Source organism: Ranitomeya variabilis, chromosome 5 (genome assembly GCF_051348905.1).
Source record: "Ranitomeya variabilis isolate aRanVar5 chromosome 5, aRanVar5.hap1, whole genome shotgun sequence".
NCBI lineage: Eukaryota > Metazoa > Chordata > Amphibia > Anura > Dendrobatidae > Ranitomeya > Ranitomeya variabilis.
Genome location: NC_135236.1, coordinates 300,414,463 through 300,436,834, shown reverse-complemented (window position 1 = coordinate 300,436,834; position 22,372 = coordinate 300,414,463). Strand labels below are relative to the sequence as shown.

At 43.4% G+C, this 22,372-nt stretch overlaps 1 protein-coding gene across 3 annotated transcripts in view; it reads left to right on the top strand.

Moving 5' to 3' along the window:
* The window catches only part of LOC143775860 (protein kinase C theta type-like), a 228,005-nt gene extending 206,231 nt beyond the window's left edge, over positions 1–21,774 (top strand). Inside the window, exons 18-19 of one of the 3 annotated variants that reach the window (XM_077264488.1) lie at positions 17,754–17,882; positions 20,906–21,774. In XM_077264488.1, coding sequence (XP_077120603.1) covers positions 17,754–17,882; positions 20,906–21,061 — 285 coding nt within the window. In that variant the 3' untranslated portion in view covers positions 21,062–21,774. The remainder of the gene's footprint in view (positions 1–17,753; positions 17,883–20,905) is intronic. The other 2 variants (XM_077264489.1, XM_077264490.1) reach the window with 2 other exon arrangements.
* The last annotated feature ends 598 nt before the right edge of the window (positions 21,775–22,372 follow it).

Genomic DNA, 22,372 nt, shown 5'->3' with positions numbered 1-22,372 from the left:
TGTATAATCTACATGATGATTTGGTGCTGGGATTGCCATGGCTGCAGTCTCACAACCCAGTCCTTGACTGGAGAGCTATGTCTGTGTTGAGCTGGGGATGTAAGGGGACTCATGGGGACGTACCTTTGGTGTCCATTTCATCATCTATTCCCTCTGAAATCCCTGAGTTCCTGTCTGATTATCGTGACGTCTTTGAAGAACCCAAGCTGGGTTCACTACCTCCGCACCGTGAGTGCGATTGTGCTATAGATTTAATTCCGGGTAGTAAATACCCAAAGGGTCGTTTATTTAATCTGTCTGTGCCTGAACATACTGCTATGCGAGAATATATAAAGGAGTCCTTGGAAAAGGGACATATTCGTCCATCGTCATCTCCCTTAGGAGCCGGTTTTTTCTTTGTGTCAAAAAAAGACGGCTCTTTGAGACCATGTATTGATTATCGGCTTTTGAATAAAATCACGGTTAAATATCAATACCCATTGCCGTTGCTACTGATTTGTTTGCTCGCATAAAGGGGGCCAAGTGGTTCTCTAAGATTGATCTCCGTGGGGCGTATAATTTGGTGCGGATCAGGCAGGGGGATGAGTGGAAAACCGCATTTAATACGCCCGAGGGCCACTTTGAGTATTTGGTGATGCCTTTTGGTCTTTCTAATGCCCCTTCAGTCTTCCAGTCCTTTATGCATGATATTTTCCGCGATTTTTTGGATAAATTTATGATAGTGTATCTGGATGATATTCTGATTTTTTCGGATGATTGGGACTCTCATGTCCGGCAAGTTAAGAGGGTTTTTCAGGTTTTGCGGTCTAATTCTCTGTGTGTCAAGGGTTCTAAGTGCGTTTTTGGGGTTCAGAGAATTTCCTTTTTGGGATATATTTTTTCTCCCTCTTCCATTGAGATGGATCCTGTCAAGGTTCAAGCTATTTGTGATTGGACGCAGCCCTCTTCTCTTAAAAGTCTTCAGAAATTTTTGGGCTTTGCCAACTTTTATCGTCGATTTATTTCTGGTTTTTCGGATGTCGTTAAGCCATTGACCGATTTGACTAGACAGGGTGCTGATGTTGCTAATTGGTCCCCTGATGCTGTGGAGGCCTTTCAGGAGCTTAAGCGCCGTTTTTCTTCTGCCCCTGTGTTGCGTCAGCCTGATGTGACTCTTCCTTTTCAGGTTGAGGTCGACGCTTCTGAGATCGGGGCTGGGGCAGTGTTGTCGCAGAAAAGTTCTGACTGCGCCGTGATGAGGCCTTGTGCCTTCTTTTCCCGTAAATTTTCGCCCGCTGAGCGGAATTATGATGTTGGGAATCGGGAGCTTTTGGCCATGAGGTGGGCGTTTGAGGAGTGGCGCCATTGGCTCGAGGGGGCCAGACATCAGGTGGTGGTATTGACTGACCACAAAAATTTGATCTATCTTGAGACCGCCAGGCGCCTGAATCCTAGACAGGCGCGCTGGTCATTATTTTTCTCTCGGTTTAATTTTGTGGTATCGTACCTACCGGGTTCTAAGAATGTTAAGGCGGATGCCCTTTCTAGGAGTTTTGAGCCTGATTCACCCGGCAACTCTGACCCCACAGGTATTCTTAAGGAGGGAGTTATCTTGTCAGCCGTTTCTCCAGACCTGCGGCGGGCCTTGCAGGAGTTTCAGGCGGATAGACCGGATCGTTGTCCGCCTGATAGGTTGTTTGTTCCTGATGATTGGACCAGTAGAGTCATCTCTGAGGTACATTCTTCTGCATTGGCAGGTCATCCTGGAATTTTTGGTACCAGGGATTTGGTGGCAAGATCCTTCTGGTGGCCTTCCCTGTCACGAGATGTGCGAGGCTTTGTGCAGTCTTGTGACGTTTGTGCTCGGGCCAAGCCTTGTTGTTCTCGGGCTAGTGGATTATTGTTGCCCTTGCCTATTCCTAAGAGGCCTTGGACACACATCTCGATGGATTTTATTTCAGATCTGCCTGTTTCTCAGAAGATGTCTGTCATCTGGGTGGTGTGTGACCGTTTTTCTAAGATGGTCCATTTGGTTCCCCTGCCCAAATTGCCTTCTTCTTCCGAGTTGGTGCCCCTGTTTTTTCAAAATGTTGTTTGTTTGCATGGTATTCCTGAGAATATCGTTTCTGACAGAGGAACCCAATTTGTGTCTAGATTTTGGCGGGCATTCTGTGCTAGGATGGGCATAGATTTGTCTTTTTCGTCTGCTTTTCACCCTCAGACTAATGGCCAGACCGAGCGGACTAGTCAGACCCTGGAGACATATCTGAGGTGTTTTGTGTCTGCTGACCAGGATGATTGGGTTGCTTTTTTGCCATTGGCGGAGTTCGCCCTCAATAATCGGGCCAGCTCTGCCACTTTGGTGTCCCCGTTTTTCTGTAATTCGGGGTTCCACCCTCGATTTTCCTCCGGTCAGATGGAATCCTCGGATTGTCCTGGAGTGGATGCGGTGGTGGAGAGATTGCATCATATCTGGGGGCAGGTGATGGACAATTTAAAGTTGTCCCAGGAGAAGACTCAGCTTTTTGCCAACCGTCACCGTCGTGTTGGTCCTCGGCTTTGTGTTGGAGATTTGGTGTGGTTGTCTTCTCGTTTTGTCCCTATGAGGGTCTCATCTCCTAAGTTTAAGCCTCGGTTCATCGGTCCGTATAAAATATTGGAGATTCTTAACCCTGTTTCCTTCCGTTTGGACCTCCCTGCATCCTTTTCTATTCATAACGTTTTTCATCGGTCGTTATTGCGCAGGTATGAGGCACCGATTGTGCCTTCCGTTGAGCCTCCTGCTCCGGTGTTGGTTGAGGGTGAGTTGGAGTACGTTGTGGAAAAAATCCTAGACTCCCGTGTTTCCAGACGGAGACTCCAGTATCTGGTCAAGTGGAAGGGATACGGCCAGGAGGACAATTCTTGGGTCACTGCATCTGATGTTCATGCCTCTGATCTGGTTCGTGCCTTTCATAGGGCCCATCCTGATCGCCCTGGTGGTTCTGGTGAGGGTTCGGTGCCCCCTCCTTGAGGGGGGGGTACTGTTGTGAATTTGGATTCTGGGCTCCCCCGGTGGCTACTGGTGGAATTGAACTTGTGACATCATCTTCCCTGTTCACCTGTTCTGATTAGATCTGGGTGTCGCTATATAACCTGGCTTCTCTGTTAGATGCTTGCCGGTCAACAATGTTATCAGAAGCCTCTCTGTGCTTGTTCCTGCTCCCAGACATCTACTAGATAAGTTGGACATTCGTCCATGTTTTGTTTTTGTATTTTGGTTCCAGTTCACAGCTGCAGTTTCGTTACTGTGTCTGGAAAGCTCTTGTTGATCAGGAATTGCCACTCTGGTATTATGAGTTAATGCCAGAGTCCTAAAGTAATTTCTGGATGTGTTTTGTTAGGGTTTTCTACTGACCATGAAAGTATGCTTTCTGTCTTCTGCTATCTAGAAAGCGGACCTCAAATTTGCTAAAACTATTTTCCTGCTGCGTTTGTTGTTTCATCTCATATCACCGCCAATATATGTGGGGGGCCTCTGTCTCCTTTTTGGGCATTTCTCTAGAGGTGAGTCAGGTCTTATATTTCCCTCTGCTAGCATTATTTAGTTCTCCGGCCGGCGCTGGGCATATAGGGATAAAAAGTAGGACATGCTACCTGGCTACTTCTAGATGATGCGGTAGGTTTAGTTCATGGTCAGTATAGTTACATCTTCCAAGAGCTTGTTCCTATTGAGGCTTATGCTAGTTCTCTGGCCATGGAGATCATGACAGCATGCGCGGCTTTTTTCCTTGTTGTGCGATTACACTGAGTCTGCGCCGCTACACGCTCACCGCCGGGAGTCACAGGGCCCTGTGCCGACTCGGCGTGTGGTGATGTGCGGCGCATTTGTGGATGTCTTGTACACTGGGATATTGCCGCTCTTTTGTATATCTGGTTAGACAGTGAGATACGCTTATAGGTTTCCCTAGCAACCGTTATTCACTTCCGGTTGCGGCCCGGTCACTTCCTGTTTTAGGTAGATATAAATCGGCACATTTTATCTCCCTTCATATTCCCCCTGAGGAAGGTTTAATCACCGAAACGTGCGTCGGGGAGGGTGCACGGACCCTAGATCCATTCTACCCGGCTGTCCCATTTGAGGTAATGTGCATACATTCACTATATTATTGGTACTCGGGCCTTTGGTCTGATAATGTGAATGTTTGGGTTAGTACTTTTTAGCACAACAGTATGGGCTTTTTAGCCCACTATTTATATTTATGGGTATATGTTTTGATCCCGGCTCCGTGCGTCCTTTGTATGCTTCTTTAGTGGTGTCTGTGCACACCCTGCGGTACTTTGCCTTACCTGTTTCCCAGTTGTGATGTTTCTACAATAATAATTGTGTAATAATAAAGTTTATATTTTTATATTTATATTACAATTTGGATTTCTTTGGGTCGTTTTTCTGGGTCTTTTTGACCCATAGCTCTCTTCTTCATAGTCCTAGGCAGCTGCAGCCGGCAGGCCACAGACCTCACAATACCGTTGACCTTAAAAGGGCCAATGAATTTCTGTCCAAGTTTTTGTGAAGGAACGTTTAACTTCAGATTCTTAGTTGCTAACCACACGGAATCTCTTACCTTGAACATGGGTGCAGGTTTACGGAATCTATCAGCCGATCTCTTATAACGTTCTTGAGCTGTGATCAGGGATTCCTTCAGAACCTCCAGATTTTGCCTCATCGCAGTCAGCCTTTCCTCCACTGCCGAAACCGGAGAATTAATTGGAGACCTAGGTAAGATACACAAATGATAACCCAGATTGGCAAAGAAAGGTGTAAATTTAGTGGAGGCGCTCTGAGAATTGTTATATGAAAATTCGGCTAACGGCAGCAACTCCAGCCAATCATCCTGGAGATGGCTGACATAGCATGGGTCTGTACCACAGGACTGGCGTATAGCAAATGTGGTGCCAATATTCAAAAAAGGAGAAAAAACTGAACTCGGTAATTATAGGCCAGTAAGTTTAACCTCTACTGTGGGTAAAATCCTGGAGGGCATTCTAAGGGATGCTATGCTGGAGTATCTGAAGAGGAATAACCTCATGACCCAGTATCAGCACGGGTTTACTAGGGACCGTTCATGTCAGACTAATTTGATCAGCTTCTATGAAGAGGTAAGTTCCGGACTGGACCAAGGGAACCCAGTGGACGTAGTATATATGGACTTTTCCAAAGCTTTTGATACGGTGCCACACAAAAGGTTGTTACATAAAATGAGAGTAATGGGGATAGGGGAAAATATGTGTAAGTGGGTTGAGAGCTGGCTCAGGGATAGGAAACAAAGGGTGGTTATTAATGGAGCACACTCGGACTGGGTCACGGTTAGCAGTGGGGTACCACAGGGGTCAGTATTGGGCCCTCTTCTTTTTAACATATTTATTAATGACCTTGTAGGGGGCATTCAGAGTAAAATTTCAATATTTGCAGATGACACTAAACTCTGCAGGGTAATCAATACAGGGGAGGACAATTTTATATTACAGGATGATTTATGTAAACTAGAAGCTTGGGCTGATAAATGGCAAATGAGCTTTAATGGGGATAAATGTAAGGTCATGCACTTGGGTAGAAGTAATAAGATGTATAACTATGTGCTTAATTCTAAAACTCTGGGCAAAACCGTCAATGAAAAAGACCTGGGTGTATGGGTGGATGACAAACTCATATTCAGTGGCCAGTGTCAGGCAGCTGCTACAAAGGCAAATAAAATAATGGGATGTATTAAAAGAGGCATAGATGCTCATGAGGAGAACATAATTTTACCTCTATACAAGTCACTAGTTCGACCACACTTAGAATACTGTGCACAGTTCTGGTCTCCGGTGTATAAGAAAGACATAGCTGAACTGGAGCGGGTGCAGAGAAGAGCGACCAAGGTTATTAGAGGACTGAGGGGTCTGCAATACCAAGATAGGTTATTACACTTGGGGCTATTTAGTTTGGAAAAACGAAGACTAAGGGGTGATCTTATGTTAATGTATAAATATATGAGGGGACAGTACAAAGACCTTTCTGATGATCTTTTTAATCATAGACCTGAGACAAGGACAAGGGGGCATCCTCTACGTCTGGAGGAAAGAAGGTTTAAGCATAATAACAGACGTGGATTCTTTACTGTAAGAGCAGTGAGACTATGGAACTCTCTGCCGTATGATGTTGTAATGAGTGATTCATTAATTAAATTTAAGAGGGGACTGGATACCTTTCTGGAAAAGTATAATGTTACAGGGTATATACACTAGATTCCTTGATAAGGCGTTGATCCAGGGAACTAGTCTGATTGCCGTATGTGGAGTCGGGAAGGAATTTTTTTCCTCATGGTGGAGTTACTCTTTGCCACATGGGGTTTTTTTGCCTTCCCCTGGATCAACATGTTAGGGCATGTTAGGTTAGGCTATGGGTTGAACTAGATGGACTTACAGTCTTCCTTCAACCTTAATAACTATGTAACTATGTAACTATGTAACTATATATTGTTCCAGCATCTGGTTGTTACGCTCAGTCTGACCATTTGTCTGGGGATGGTAAGCCGAAGAGAGACAGACATTAATATTGAGTGCAGAGCAAAACCCCTTCCAGAATCTTGAAGTGAACTGCACTCCACGGTCAGAGATGATCTCATCCAGAACCCCATGCAACCGAAAGACATTCTGTATAACCAAGTTCACTGTATCTTTAGCTGAGGGGAGGCCGGTGGACAGAACAAAATGAGCAGCTTTAGTCAGGCGATCAACTACCACCATGATTGTATTCATGCCCCCGGTGTAGGCAGCTCCACAATAAAGTCCATTGATATAGACCCCCAAGGGCGGGACAGAACAGGTAATGGTTGTAGAAGACCCGTAGGTGCCACATGAGGAGTCTTGTAATGAGCACATACCTCGCAAGAGAGAACATAGTCCTTGGTATCCTTCAGGCAAGTTGGCCACCAGAAGAATCGGCTCAGGAACTCTTGTGTCTTCTGTACCCCCCTGTGACCAGCCAACTTGGAGTCATGTACCAACTTGAGGATCTACAGACGGATGACCTCAGGGACATAGATACGTCGATCTCTGAATGACATGCCACCCTTAAAGACAAGATTAATATCCACAGGTGGGTTGGCCAGAAATACATCACCGTCATAGGCCTCCCTGCACTCCTTCCACAAGTCCTGATCGTGGATAACTCCGATAAAATTGGCATCAGATAGAATGTTCTTGGACTGGGCTCCAGGTACGGAATCCGCAGCATGGATTCGGGATAAAGCATCAGCCTTCCCATTACGAGAACCTGGACAGTACGAGATAACAAAGTTAAATTGATTTAAAAATAAGTTCCAACGAGCCTGATGAGGAGAAATACATCTAGCGGATCTAAGGAACTCTAAATTGCGATGGTCAGTTAGAACTATGATCTGTTGTGCAGCTCCTTGCAGATGATGCCTCCATTCTTTGAAAGCCGCAATAATAGCCAGCAATTCATTGTCTCCCACGTCATAATTCTTCTCTGCTGAGGTTAGACTATGGGAAAAGAAAGCACAAGGATGTAGCAGACCCTTCTCTCCAGTTCTTTGGGAGAGAATAGCCCCCAAAGCATTATCAGAAGCGTCCACCTCCACAATGAAAGAAAGTGTTGGATCTGAGTGTATCAACAGCGGTGCTGATGTGAAACAGATCTTCAGCCGATCAAAAGCTTCTTGAGCCTGTGATGACCACTTAAAGGGCTTTTCCTTCTTTGTCAAGGAAGTAATGGGACGGACAATATCAGAAAAATTTTGAATGAAGCGTCTGTAGAAATTTGCAAAACCAATAAAACGTTGGACCTCCTTAACGTTCTTGGGTACCGGCCAGTCAAGGATAGCCTGAATCTTACCAGATTCCATGTTTAGCCCTTGGGGAGAGATGATATAACCTAAGAACTGTATCTCATAACGATGGAACGCGCATTTCTCTGGCTTAATATACAGATGGTTCTCTTGCAGACGTCTTAAAACAGTTTTGACATGTTCTTCATGTTCCTGTAGAGAGTCAGAAAAGATTATTATAACATCCAAATAGATCACTACAAACTGGTCCAACAAATCTCTGAAAATGTCATTAGCAAGGTGTTGAAACGTTGCAGGGGCGTTACAAAGCCCAAATGGCATCACAAGAGATTCAAAGTGTCCATACCGGCATTTGAATGCTGTCTTCCACTCATCCCCTGGACGAATACGCACCAAATTATAAGCCCCACGAAGATCCAGTTTAGAGAACACCTTAGCATGGCGGACTCTTTCCAGTAATTCGGAAATCAGAGGCAAAGGGTATCGGTTTCGTACGGTTACCTTATTGAGTTCCCGATAGTCAACACAGGGTCTCAGGGTCCCATCCTTCTTCTTTACAAAAAAGATAGGTGCCCCTGCTGGTGAGGAAGAAGGATGTATGAAGCCTTTGGCCATATTTTCATCAATATACTCCTTTAAGGCTTGAAGCTCAGGTGCCGCCAAAGGCTATACGTTACCAAAAGGAATAGCTGCCCCAGGAAGCAACTCAATGGGACAGTCATAATGCCTGTGTGGAGGAAGCTGATCTGCATTCTTCTTGTCACAGATGTCAGAGAACTCTTTATATGCTTGAGGTAAAGAAAATACCTGTACATGTGGTTCCGTAGCCGTGGACACAGGGACAGCTTCTGTTAACGCTGAGTTGCTCCTTGATGGAAAGATAATCTCCTTGGTCTCCCAGTTGATAATTGGGTTCTGAGAATGCAACCAAGGAATGCCTAAAATCATAGGAAAATGAGGAGAAGAAATTAGCAAGAAAGAAAGTTGCTCCTGATGATTAGGCTCCAACAAAATTTCAAGTGGTACGGTCTCCTGATCCACAGGCCCAGAGATTAAAGGTGACCCATCCACTGTTTGCATGGTAATTGGAGAGGCTCTTTGCTGAATTTCAATACCATGTTCCTTGGCAGATGCGATATCCATGAAATTGCCACCTGCACCAGAGTCAATCATAGCTGCACTGGAAATTCACTGTCCTGAACACAGGATCTTAATAGGGAGAAAACAGTGAGAGTTCTTTTCCTTAAGCTCCTTGGGGGGTGAAGTCATAGAAAGTGAATGGAATACAGCATTTAAAGGCAGGCTACATTCAGAGATGTCAGATTCATCATCACAGTTGTCATACTCCCCTACTGCTGCTAGCACCTTGTTTGGCCGTCTAGGACACTTAGGACAATTGATCAAGAAGTGGTCAGACTGGCCGCAGTAGAAACATAGACTTTCATGAAAGCGATGGTCCCGGCGCTCATTGATCTCGTGCCTCTGAACGGAATCAATTTGCATGGGCACCTCCTCCACCTCCCGAGATGTTTTACCTGCAGGCTCTTTGGAAGGAAGGGAAAAGTTAGAAATACGGTTATATGCAGCAAACTTCTCCTGCCTACGCTCAGTAAGGCGAATGTCAATGCGCACACAATGCTGTATAAATGTCTCTAGCTCTTGTGGTGAGTCAGAGTGAGCTATTTCATCTTTTACAATACTAGACAGACCCCTTTTAAAAATAGGCAATTGTGCATAACTGTCCCAATTGGTATCTACCGCTAATCTCCTGAATTCAGTAGCATACTCAATAACAGAACGTTTTGCCTGGCGTAAAGATAATAAAGCAGATTCAGCGGTTGCACAGCGATTAGGATCATCAAACATTAATGCCATAGCGGCCAAGAAATCATCCAAGTTATTTAACCGTGGGTCACGAGACTCAATAATCGGATTCGCCCAGGCGAGTGCTCGTGTGGTCAGCAGCATTATTACACACAATACTTTAGATCTATCATTAGGAAAACGGTCAGCATGCACATCAAAATATAGCATACATTGATTCACAAAGCCATGAAATTTGTCACGATCACCATTAAATCTGAATGGGGGCAACTTAGGTGGGCTAGCTGGTGGCGGTTGCCCAGAGGGAAAAGTCGCTTGTGAAGCTATTTGCGTGCTTATGTCCTGAAAAGCCCATCCATACTGGGACTCTATGCCAGCAAGTTTGTTTTCCTGGGCTGCCATGCAGGTGCTTAAGTCCTGCAAAGTCTGCCCAAACACTTGTTGATTGTGTTCAAAGCTTCCAAACTTCTTTTGCAGACCTCCCACATCTTTCTGCAGTGATCTAATTATGGAAAACACCTGCTCTAGTCTGCTTTCTGCAGTCATTGTTCCAGCAGTCTCCTTTTTATTTTTAGGCTAAAGTATCCTGTAATAATTATAGGGGATTACTCAGGAGACTCTTTGCGTGGAACAAGACAACTACAGGACACAGTTTTATAAGTGGTAACGTCTATATTATCACATGGTGATTCAAACAGGTGCAGATAGAAACTCAAGTCCACAACACTTGGAGTAAATATTAAATGCAGCTTAGCAGTCTATAGGAAACTTCAGAGGAAAATGCAATCCCGCAGAAAGTCTATGAAGCACAATTATTCTTGAGGATACTTGACACGAATAAGTCCTTGCTTAGTCCAAAACACAGATATGCTTATAAGGCAGTTCAAATAATATCTTAGCTTAACCAGGGAGGCCTGGGTAATAGTCTCAGGTTCTTGCAGAGCAGCAACAGCTTACATGTCCAGCAAATGCAGATGGAAGTAAATGCGAACAGCAGATGAAGGAGGATTACTGGAACTGGTGTATGCAGCAGGAACTCAGAGCAGAGTAGCAGGATAACCCCACAGGTTCACAGGAGCAGGTATATAGCCAGGCAGTAACCAGAGGTCAGGAGCTGGATGCAAGGCAGAATACTCTAGCACAGACTGAAGGCTGGGGTGGAGTTTTATAGCAGGAAGACACAGTGCACATGAGACCAAAGATGCCATCTTGGAAAAGGGCAGTAATGCACAAAAGGTAATAAAAAATGTTCAGAGTCCTGACACTAATACTGTGCTGCTGTGAGGACTCAGGAGGTCACATTTGCTAACCAAAATCATTTGAGCTAAAATTGTCATGCAGGCACCAGGCCCCATTTCCTAATCAAAATCGTTAGGGCTAATATTGGGGTGAAGACAGGAGGCCCCATTTCCTAATCAAAATCATTTGGGCTAATATTGGAGTGCAGGCAAGAGGTCACATTTACTAATCAAAATCATTTGGTCTAATATTGGGGTGCAGGCACCAAACCCCATTTCCTAATTCATATCGTTTGGGCTAAACGAACCACAGATGGGCGAGTCTGCAGAGCTGTTCACACATTCTATTGGCATCAGAGGTTTGCTCCAAAGATTCACAGAATCCAGAGGAGAGAAGCATTTGAACCAAAGCCCCAAATATTTTCCTGTTGGATCCAGGGAAAGATAAAGTAGGGTCCGAACAGAATCCAGACCCTCATCACCCGACGCCAACCCCCGGGGGTGGATGTGATCCTGATGCTAAGTAGGTCACCAGAAAAAGTCATGGAGGAGGTTACATTGCAGCTTTCCACACAGAAATGGAGTTATGCAACCATGATAAGCACTGCATCCATGGCCACAACTGTGGCTGTGGCCAGCACCTGTCACGAAAATGCAGTTCGCAGGGGCAGCAAGAGTTGCCTAACCTGGGCCTTTTTTGAGACCGCAAAGGATGACCCAACTCACGTTATCTGTCTTCTCTGCAAAGAATGACTCAGTAGAGGCAAAAATTACAATAGTTTGACTACTACATGCATGAATCGGCACATGCGTGATCAACATGCCTTGGGAATCACACTGCGCTACAATGTGGACTAGCGGGCCTCGCCTACCATCGGCCGTCCTATTAATCACATCAGCAGCTTCTTCCCCCTCCATCACAATTGCAAGTGTTCTCTCATAGATCTCCGTCCACAGAACTTCCACTTGTTTACCCTACAGTCAAGGTGAGTGAAAGCCCGTCAGCTGTTGCAGAAGTGGAGATGCCAGATGTTTTTGTTTCACTGAGCACACCACATCTTTCTCAATCCACTATAAAATCTCAGCCTGCACCTCATTTACAGTCCAGCAGTTTGTCTTGTTCACCCTACTCAACTCTCTCTCAGTACAGCAGCCAGCCTTCAGTCCCGCAGTTGCAGTAACGTAAAAGAATGTTTCCTCCTACACATGCCAAAGCTAAGAGCTTGAACTCCACCATCTCCAATCTGGTGGCCACAGAAATGCCGCCTTTCCACCTGGTGGGTACAGATGGTTTCCAAAAGCTGATGGCTATTGCATTCTCTGTCGCAGTTGCCATTACTTCTCTAAGAAAGCCAAACCTGCACTGCACCAGCATGTTGCAGGCAACATCACCTGTTCCCTGAAAAACTTTATGTCTGCCAGGGTGCATTTCACCACTAGCACCTGGATGAGCAAACATGGGCAGTGGCATTAAATTTAACTGACAGGACACTGGGTGACTCTGGTGGCTGTGGGGGCAGGTGGGCAAGGTGCTGCTCCACAAGTCTCGGAATCACCAAAGCTGGTGGAGCAAACCTCTGTATCTAACACTTCCTCCACTGCTTATGCCTCCTCTACTTCCTGTAGGGCTTCCACCTGTGCCCTCAACCCCTGCCTTAATGAGACACCCATTCCATCTGTGCAGAGAGAATCTCACCTCCATACGTCGCAGCGAGGGCTTACCGCAGTCAGGCAGCGTTTACATTAATATGCTTTGGAGATCGAAGTCTCAAGAGTTGTGGACAGCTATCCAGGCTGAGTTTGAGCAATGGCTGTCTCCACTGAACCTGGTGGCAGCCCTATGCCGGTGCAACCTCACAAATTTACCTTACATGGCTCACATCTTCAATCTGCTGGTACACTAATTTCTTCACCACTATCCAGATCTGGATGCGCTGCTGCAGATAGCACAATCGCTGTGAGCTCACTTCTGCCTTTCACACCCCACGGGTCATTGACCTACAGAGGTCTTTTGGGCTACCAGTTAACTGTTTGATTTGCAATGTGCTGACATGGTGGAATTCCACTCTGCACATGTTGCAGTGACTGTGTAAGCAGCATTGAGTCTTGGTGCAGTATGTCCTTTTTCATAGCCTGGTACAGACATGGTGCAAATCATGCTTGCATAATGGGCAGAGATAACAGACCTCTGCATCCTTCTGCACAGTTTCAAAATGGCTACTAAGATGGTTAGCACTGATGATGCCATCATCAGATTCACTATTCTGGTCATCTACATACTGTAGCACACTTTGAATAGTTTCCGGGAGGAGGTGGTGGTCCCAGAGGAAGAGGTGGAAGCAGACAAGCATGTGGAAGGGATAGCAATATTTCAAATATCCAGCCTGTTGTCACATAGGCGGGTTGCTTTGAGAGGAAGGATTACAGTGATCGAGAGGGGCTCATGGTACCAGACGAACTGTTACTGAAGGTGCAGGAGCCGAGGAGCAAATAGAGGAGGACGAGGACGAAGAGGTGATAGGCACGCAACAGTCAGTAGATGAAGAGGATTATGATCCCCTCTCCATTGTCAGTGGTTGGCGGGAGGGGACGGAGGAAGCAGGCTTGAGTATTACCCCGCCAGCAACACACCATGAACTTGGACTTCATGGAAGCACCAGACACATAAGCACCTTCTTGCTGCAACATGATGCCCATACTGTTAGGAATAGAAATAGTGCTAGCTACTGGGTTGCCACTGTGTTAGATCCACGGTACAAGAGTAAATTTTGCCAGATGAAAAGGGAAACGCACATGCTGGAGTATCAAAACATGCTTGTAGACAATCTTAAGAGTGGTTTTCACCAAGAGAACAGTGAGGCACACGGTGTGCTTCGCAGTTGTACACTTCCAACCCCGGGAACATTGAGATGGCAATGCAAAAACATTAGCAGCAGCAGTGTAAGTGGCATAAGTAATTCCTATGAGTCATTTCACACTTTTTTTAGACTAGCCCATGCACCAGCAGAACAGAGTTCAAGTCTGATACATTGTGAACGGCTGGAGAGGATTATGCAGGAGTATCTCTTAGCTCAATATCAGTAGCAACCAGAGGGGTGGACCATTTAGCATTTTGGTCTTCAAAAATAAGAGTGTGGTGGGAGCTTGCCTGTCACATCTTGGAGGTTTTGCCATGACCACAGCCAGCGTTCTCTCAAAACGTGTCTTCAGCGCTGCTAGTGGTGTCATGACGGATAAGCACATCCAGCAGTCCCTTGAAAGTTTAGACAGCTTAACTTTCGTCAAGATGAACAAGTTATGGATCTCCAATGACTTTTACATGCTAATACCAGACTGGGCAGACTAGGTGATGGTGTAGTTTTTAGTGTGCTGCATTGCTCTTGCGTTATCGCAGTCTGTGACACCTTTGTTGTGGCTTCTGTGCCTGCTGTTGTCACTGCTGCTGATATTACAAACAATTTGGATCTCCATCTGGTGAGCTGCCTTAGTGGAAGGGGTGTCAGAGGCCCATTATACCACTTTAGTGGTGTGTGGCAATAATTTTTTGAAATGCAGAGACTTCAAGTTGGATCTCCATCTGGTGGGTTGACTGTAGTGGAAGGGGTGTCAGAGGCCCATTATACTATTTCTACTATGGGGAAAGTGATGCCACTTTAGTGGTGTGTGGCAATACTTATTTTTAAATGTTTGCAATCCAAGTTGGGTCTCCTTCATGTGTTTTGCCTATAGGAGTAGGGCCCCCAGAGCAGCAGGCCTACACTTACTTTTAGTCAACTACCAGTATTAGTAACCTTAAATTTGTATAACATTTGTTATCTATGAAGCTAATATTTGTTCCACCTGTGTGTGGCTGAGCAAAAAAGCAGTTTGAGCTGTTGCATGAGGTATCAGGGCTCCCAGCAAAGCAGTCTTACACCGCTCCCTCACCCACCTCGTCTTAATTTAAATTTAAATTAAAATGATTAATGCTGGCCCAGACCCTGATACCTCTTGCATGGTCCATGGCTGACTGCTGCTGTACCATTCTAAAATTTCTACTGTGGGGGAATTGATCAGTCAACTATCTGTGGTCTACTAAGGTAGTGGCCTACCAAGGTCATATTTGTGTCACCTGAGTGTGGCTGAGCAAAAATCCATTTGAGCTGTTGCATGAGGTATCAGGGCTACCAGCATAATAGGCTTACATCGCTCCCTCACCCACCTCGTCTTAATTGAAACTTGAATTCAAAGCTCATGCATGGTCCGTGACTAACTGCTGCTGTGCCATTCTAAAATATCTACTGTGGGTGAATTATCATCAGTCAACTACCTGTGTTACTATCCTTAAATTTTTCTAACAATAGTAGTCTACAAAACTGATGTTTGTGGCACCTGACTGTGACTGAGCAGAAATCCAGATTGAGCTTTTGCATGAGGAATCAGGACTTCCAGCAAAGCAGGCTGACACTAGTCCCTCACCCACCTCATCTAATTTAAACTTAAATTAATGCATGCATTAATTAAATGAATGCATGCATGCCCTATGGCTGACTGCTGCTGTGCCATTCTAAAATTTCTACTGTGGGTGAATTAATCAGTCAACTACTTGTGTTACTATCCTTTAATTTTTATAACATTTGTGGTCTACCAAGCTGATATTTGTGGCACCTCAGTGTGACTGAGCAAAAAAGCAGATTAAGCTGTTGCAGGCTTACACCACTCCCTCACCCAACTCAACTTAATTGAAACTTCAATTTAAAGCTCTAAATGCTGGCCCAGACCCCGATACCCCTTGCATGGACCATGGCTGACTGCTTCTGTGCCATTCTAAAATTTCTACTGTGGGTCAATTAATGACACTTTTCCTCAGGTCTGCCCCTAATTTTTGGAAATGTTTGAACTCCAAGTTGGGTCTCGTTCATGTGTGTTGCTTGAATTTGGTAGACCTCTCAGAACACAAGGCCTATGCCTGTCACTCATCCACCTGTTACTGATCAATGTTTCAGCTAGAAATGCAGGTCAAAACCAGGTCACAGGCCCTATCCCATGCATCCGTGCTGGGAAATTATACTATTTGCACTCTGGGTCAACTGATACAACTTTTCCTGGGGTCTACTCAACTTTTCCTGGGGTCCACTCAAAAGACATGGGTTCATCCATAGATGACAAAGCTTCTTTACCATGAAAACTATTAACCCATTATCTACCAATGTCCTTTTTTTGGGACGCCTAATCTTTAGCTTCTAGCAACTAAGATTTTATAATTTTTATAATTAGGTCCAATTTTTTGTGTTGTGTTTGTAAAATGAATGTTTTCAAAATAGGAAATCATGTCATTGTCATTTTTAATTGAATATTGGGACGCCCTTTTCTGAAAAATCCGTACTTGTAAAAATTTAAATTTGGCAAGTAACGGGTTAATCTGTGGGATAACCTACTTCAGGAGCTGGTCACACCAGGATCTACGTATGGAAAGGCTCATATGCTTTCTTGGAAGAAAATAAAATTAATACTTTTGTAAATGATAAAAATCATTTTTATGAATGTTGAACCAGTTGATCAACAATCAAGACCAGGAGGGAAAAACTTTATCTTTAGGGCAGACTGGATCATGCATTAGGGATGAACCATAATACGATTATTTTATCATTTGCCACCCTTGTTTGAACTTAATGGACATACAGTATGTCTTTTTCAACCATACTATGTGAGGTGCATTTGACTCTCTGGAAAATACAGTTGTGACCAGATTTTACAGTGACTATTGCTTTACAATCCTACAGAGGGATAATATCTGCTTATGTGCTACCAAGATTACTACAAAAGTGCCTTCAAGATATGAAACAGACCCTCTTTCTGCTACATGGGACAGTTCATTTAGTTAAAAGAAAGATGAGAATTGGAAAATGCATTAATTTAGCAGAACATATTGCCTTTGAAACCACTGAAATGCATATTAGTCCTGACAGGTTTATAATTAATTGACAGTGAATATATTCCAAGCAGCCCCAGGCAGCTAATTAAAAGCCACTATTCATTTACTATACTAAGAGGGATAGAAAATAATAGGGTTTAGGCAACGAATGTTTGACTCAAGTATGTCTGTGACATCTTAGAAGCCTTTTCCTCCAGCTTGCTGTTCAGAAATGCAAAATACACTTTTGAGGTGAGACATAAATGTTTCCTCCTGACAAACTATAAAACAGAATATAATACTACGGTGATCTGCTACCTGGCACTTACTAAAATATTTATTAGCTCATGCATATTAGCGAAGCCTCTTTTAAGACTTAAATTAAAGTTCTGTGAGTATTAGATATAAATACATGAAACTTTGGACATTATTACATTAGGAAAAAGTGCTTCTTCACATTCCGCAGCATGCAACCCACTTTTTCCTATTTCCAGTAGTTTTGCCAATGATCATAAACATCTTCAGTCACCAAAACAGTTGTCTGAGTTAAAACAGTCAATTCACAGGGAGGAGGAGGACGCAACTGCAGTGTATGTGTGTTTATGTGTGTGCCTGTGCACGCATGTGTGTAATGTATGTGTGCGCATGTGTGTCCTTAAATTGTTTCACTAGGGAAAATAATATCATAAATAAGGTAGATTTGTTCATTTAAAAGCCACTATCTTAAAGAGGTTGTAGTTTTTTAGAAAACTTTGTCATATGCTGTCACTAAACTTAGTGATTGGCTGCAGTGTTGTCAAGATGATGTCACCACTGCAGCCAAACAATACAGACTGGAGCAGTGGCAGAAAGCTGGTGTTGGACCCAGTGAGGGTAAGTAGTGCTATTTGGGTTTTTTTAGAACTAGCAGCATATGGAGTAAAGTTTTCCAGTATTACCTGTGAATACTCTTGCCATACATATATTGATCTTATTTCCAATCTTCAGCTCTTTGTCAGAGAACCAGAAAGAAGACTTGGAATCAAAGGCAACATTCGTCAGCACTGCTTCTTCCAACTGATAGACTGGGAAAGACTGGAAAAGAGGGAAATTGAGCCTCCATTTAAACCTAAAGTGGTAATGAAGAGACTACTTTTACCATAGTGTATTGATCCTGTACCTCACTAGATGAGGTCAATAATCGTAGCGCTAATGATCACTAAAATGTATAGTGATCGGTCACTATTTTCTTCTTCATCTTTAGTAATTTTTATTTAGAATGAATAATTAGATGGAATGTGGCATCAGAAAATTACCTATTTTTTAAATCATTTTTTTTTTCATTAATTTTCTGCATAACAATCCATATAATAAAATGAGCTTTTGCGATTTTCAGACTGGTCAATAAGCCTAATTTTAGACACACACTTCGTGTCCTTTACAGAAGGCTTTTCAGAAGTCTTATTATCATCACAGACAATGGAATGAAACACTTCTTAAGACAGCAGATAACACAAAAATCCAACATTTACAATGCCATCCCCCTCCTCCCAGTATAATTGATAAACATGTAACTCACTCATACACTGGAAATGAGAATAATAAAGCTTACAACACAGGGAAGCTGCACTCACACCCTACTGGTCCCTGTACAGATTAGAAAATCCATAGCTGCACAACTGAAATCACCACCTCAGACCTGGGTCCCTGAAAGGCCGTCGAGGGGTTTCTTGTGAATTCTAAGGAACCAGAAAGGAGGCTGCTGTGCACAGCTAATCAGGAGAGGAAAAGTGTGCAGAGGGATATGAGGACCCAGGGTAAGGAAACTTATGGCACATGCACAAAGGGGAAATAAGGAGGACTAGGAAGAAAAATAGATGAAACAAGAATAATCTACCACCAACCTAACTGAGGTGAAAGGAAAGGAGTTGGGAAGGCAGACAAGCAAATGCACAGCAGAAATACAAATGGTGTTTGCCTATCAGGAAAAATCCCTTCGCTGAAGAGCTGGAACTCCTTAGCACTAATGCATTTAGAAGTATAGCCAGCAAGGAAATGTAGTGAAGGGAAAATATATATAGCCCGACCCAAAATTTGATGAAGAGGAGCAAACTTAAAAAGTAAAAATAAAGCCAATAGGAACCATCAGCACAAGGACATGGAAGAAAAGGGTAATAGCTCGGTAGACAAAATAACCGACCACGGACAAGGTTACTGGATCGATTCCCTAAACCAAGTCATGACAACAATGAACTGTGCCTTAATCAGAATAGGCACATTACATTCTTCAATAAAACCAGGTAGGGTATTAGTCAGTCTGTTACTGCTAATATATACACTGGGGCAAAAAAGTATTTAGTCAGTCAGCAATAGTGCAAGTTCCACCACTTAAAAAGATGAGAGGCGTCTGTAATTTACATCATAGGTAGACCTCAACTATGGGAGACAAACTGAGAAAAAAAAATACAGAAAATCACATTGTCTGTTTTTTTATCATTTTATTTGCATATTCTGGTGGAAAATATGTATTTGGTCAGAAACAAACAATCAAGATTTCTGGCTCTCACAGACCTGTAACTTCTTCTTTAAGAGTCTCCTCTTTCCTCCACTCATTACCTGTAGTAATGGCACCTGTTTAAACTTGTTATCAGTATAAAAAGACACCTGTGCACACCCTCAAACAGTCTGACTCCAAACTCCACTATGGTGAAGACCAAAGAGCTGTCAAAGGACACCAGAAACAAAATTGTAGCCCTGCACCAGGCTGGGAAGACTGAATCTGCAATAACCAACCAGCTTGGAGTGAAGAAATCAACAGTGGGAGCAATAATTAGAAAATGGAAGACATTCAAGACCACTGATAATCTCCCTCGATCTGGGGCTCCACGCAAAATCCCACCCCGTGGGGTCAGAATGATCACAAGAAGGGTGAGCAAAAATCCCAGAACCACGCGGGGGGACCTAGTGAATGAACTGCAGAGAGCTGGGACCAATGTAACAAGGCCTACCATAAGTAACACACTACGCCACCATGGACTCAGATCCTGCAGTGCCAGACGTGTCCCACTGCTTAAGCCAGTACATGTCCGGGCCCGTCTGAAGTTTGCTAGAGAGCATTTGGATGATCCAGAGGAGTTTTGGGAGAATGTCCTATGGTCTGATGAAACCAAACTGGAACTGTTTGGTAGAAACACAACTTGTCGTGTTTGGAGGAAAAAGAATACTGAGTTGCATCCATCAAACACCATACCTACTATAAAGCATGGTGGTGGAAACATCATGCTTTGGGGCTGTTTCTCTGCAAAGGGGCCAGGACGACTGATCCGGGTACATGAAAGAATGAATGGGGCCATGTATCGTGAGATTTTGAGTGCAAACCTCCTTCCATCAGCAAGGGCATTGAAGATGAAACGTGGCTGGGTCTTTCAACATGACAATGATCCAAAGCACACCGCCAGGGCAACGAAGGAGTGGCTTCGTAAGAAGCATTTCAAGGTCCTGGAGTGGCCTAGCCAGTCTCCAGATCTCAACCCTATAGAAAACCTTTGGAGGGAGTTGAAAGTCCGTGTTGCCAAGCAAAAAGCCAAAAACATCACTGCTCTAGAGGAGATCTGCATGGAGGAATGGGCCAACATACCAACAACAGTGTGTGGCAACCTTGTGAAGACTTACAGAAAATGTTTGACCTCTGTCATTGCCAACAAAGGATGTATTACAAAGTATTGAGATTAATTTTTGTTTCTGACCAAATACTTATTTTCCACCAGAATATACAAATAAAATGATAAAAAAACAGACAATGTGATTTTCTGGATTTTTTTTTCTCAGTTTGTCTCCCATAGTTGAGGTCTACCTATGATGTAAATTACAAACGCCTCTCATCTTTTTAAGTGGTGGAACTTGCACTATTGCTGACTGACTAAATACTTTTTTGCCCCACTGTATGTGGCTTTTCTGGAAGAAATAGAAATGAGTGCAGATTTAGGTCTAGTGGCTAAGTGTGAAAATTGCAAGATTCAGGAATTGTTTACCAAAATTTAAAAAAAAATATGCATTTATTAGAAAAACCTAATTTAAACAGGTAATTTTCTAATGTCATATTCTCTTTAAAGGATAAATGATAAAATCATTTCCTCATAATGTTTTCTTGCCCCCTCCAGAAATCAGCGAATGATTGCAGCAACTTCGACAAAGAATTTTTAAACGAGAAAGTCAGAATATCAAGTACAGACAGGACACTGATTAACAGCATGGACCAGAACATGTTCAATAACTTTTCATTTGTGAATCCAAAAATGGAGTCAATTGTCTGCTAAGATGATGTCTTTATTAGCCAAAAAAAACAGATTTCATATTAATTTGCATGAAACATTTCTGGCCTGTAAATTATGAACTGACAATGCCTACATTCTATTTTCATCATCAGTTTACCATTGGTGGAAAGACAGTGTATGACATAACGTTATTATCAACCTCTGATAAGAAATCCCAATACATATGTGAAAGGCTAGTAGACAACTATTAAGTAGTCAGAAAAGAAGCTGTATTTATTGTATGCTGATGACCGGGGACATTTAAGAGTTTGAATTTTAACATTGAAGGGATGCATGTAAATAGTTAGCAATATGCTATTTCTAAATGTCATTTTTAATGTAAATATATTTGTAAATTATTGGAATTCTACTATAAAAGTCTGTGCAAGAAGGTGTGTATATAACATAGACTTGATATACCGTAACCTCACAGTTACTAATACGTTGGAATGTATTTAATCTATAATGTTAGTTTACGGCTGACATATATGATTTCTAATACCTGAGCATATAATGGCCAATATAAGTAGCAGCAAATGTCTTAAAATGTGTAATATTTTAGAATAGCAGACAAATATGTACATTGAAATATTTGAAATGTATTTTCCTTTCGTAGATGATATTGATGCATACAATACAAAGTGTTGGCACCCTTATTGCAATTCCAAATGATTTGGTATACACATGTTTATTTATTTTCCTTTCCTTACCAACACAAAAAAAAACAAGAAAAAAAAGGCTGTGGTAAGTAACAGGTGTGGGCATTATGAAAATCACACCAGAAACCAGATAAAAAGTGGAGAAGTAGACTCAATCTTTGCATAATGTGTCACACTAAGCATGGAGAACAGAAAGAGAAGACAACTGTCTGAGGACTTGAGAACCAAAATTGTTGAAAAATATAACAATCTCAAGGTTACAAAGTCCATCTCCAGATACCTTGATGTTCCTTTGTCCACAGTGCACAACATAATCAAGAAGTTTAGAATGCATGGCATCTAATCACCCTGGATGTGGACCGCAGAGAAAAATGAGAGATGGGCGCGGCCATCTTTCCTGTGGCTGCGTGTGCGCAGATGGAGCGCTCTGCTGCCCGGGGCTTCAGGAAAATGGCCGCGGGATTCCGCGCGTGCGCAGATGGAGATCGCGGCGGCCATTTTCCTGAAGCCCCGGGCAGCAGAGCGCTCCATCTGCGCATGCGCGGCCACAGGAAAGATGGCCGCACCCACCGGTAAACGGCTGAATAGCGCAGATCGCGCTGTTTTTCATCACCTGGGCAGTGGATTTGCCTTTTGGACATGCGCACATCACTAC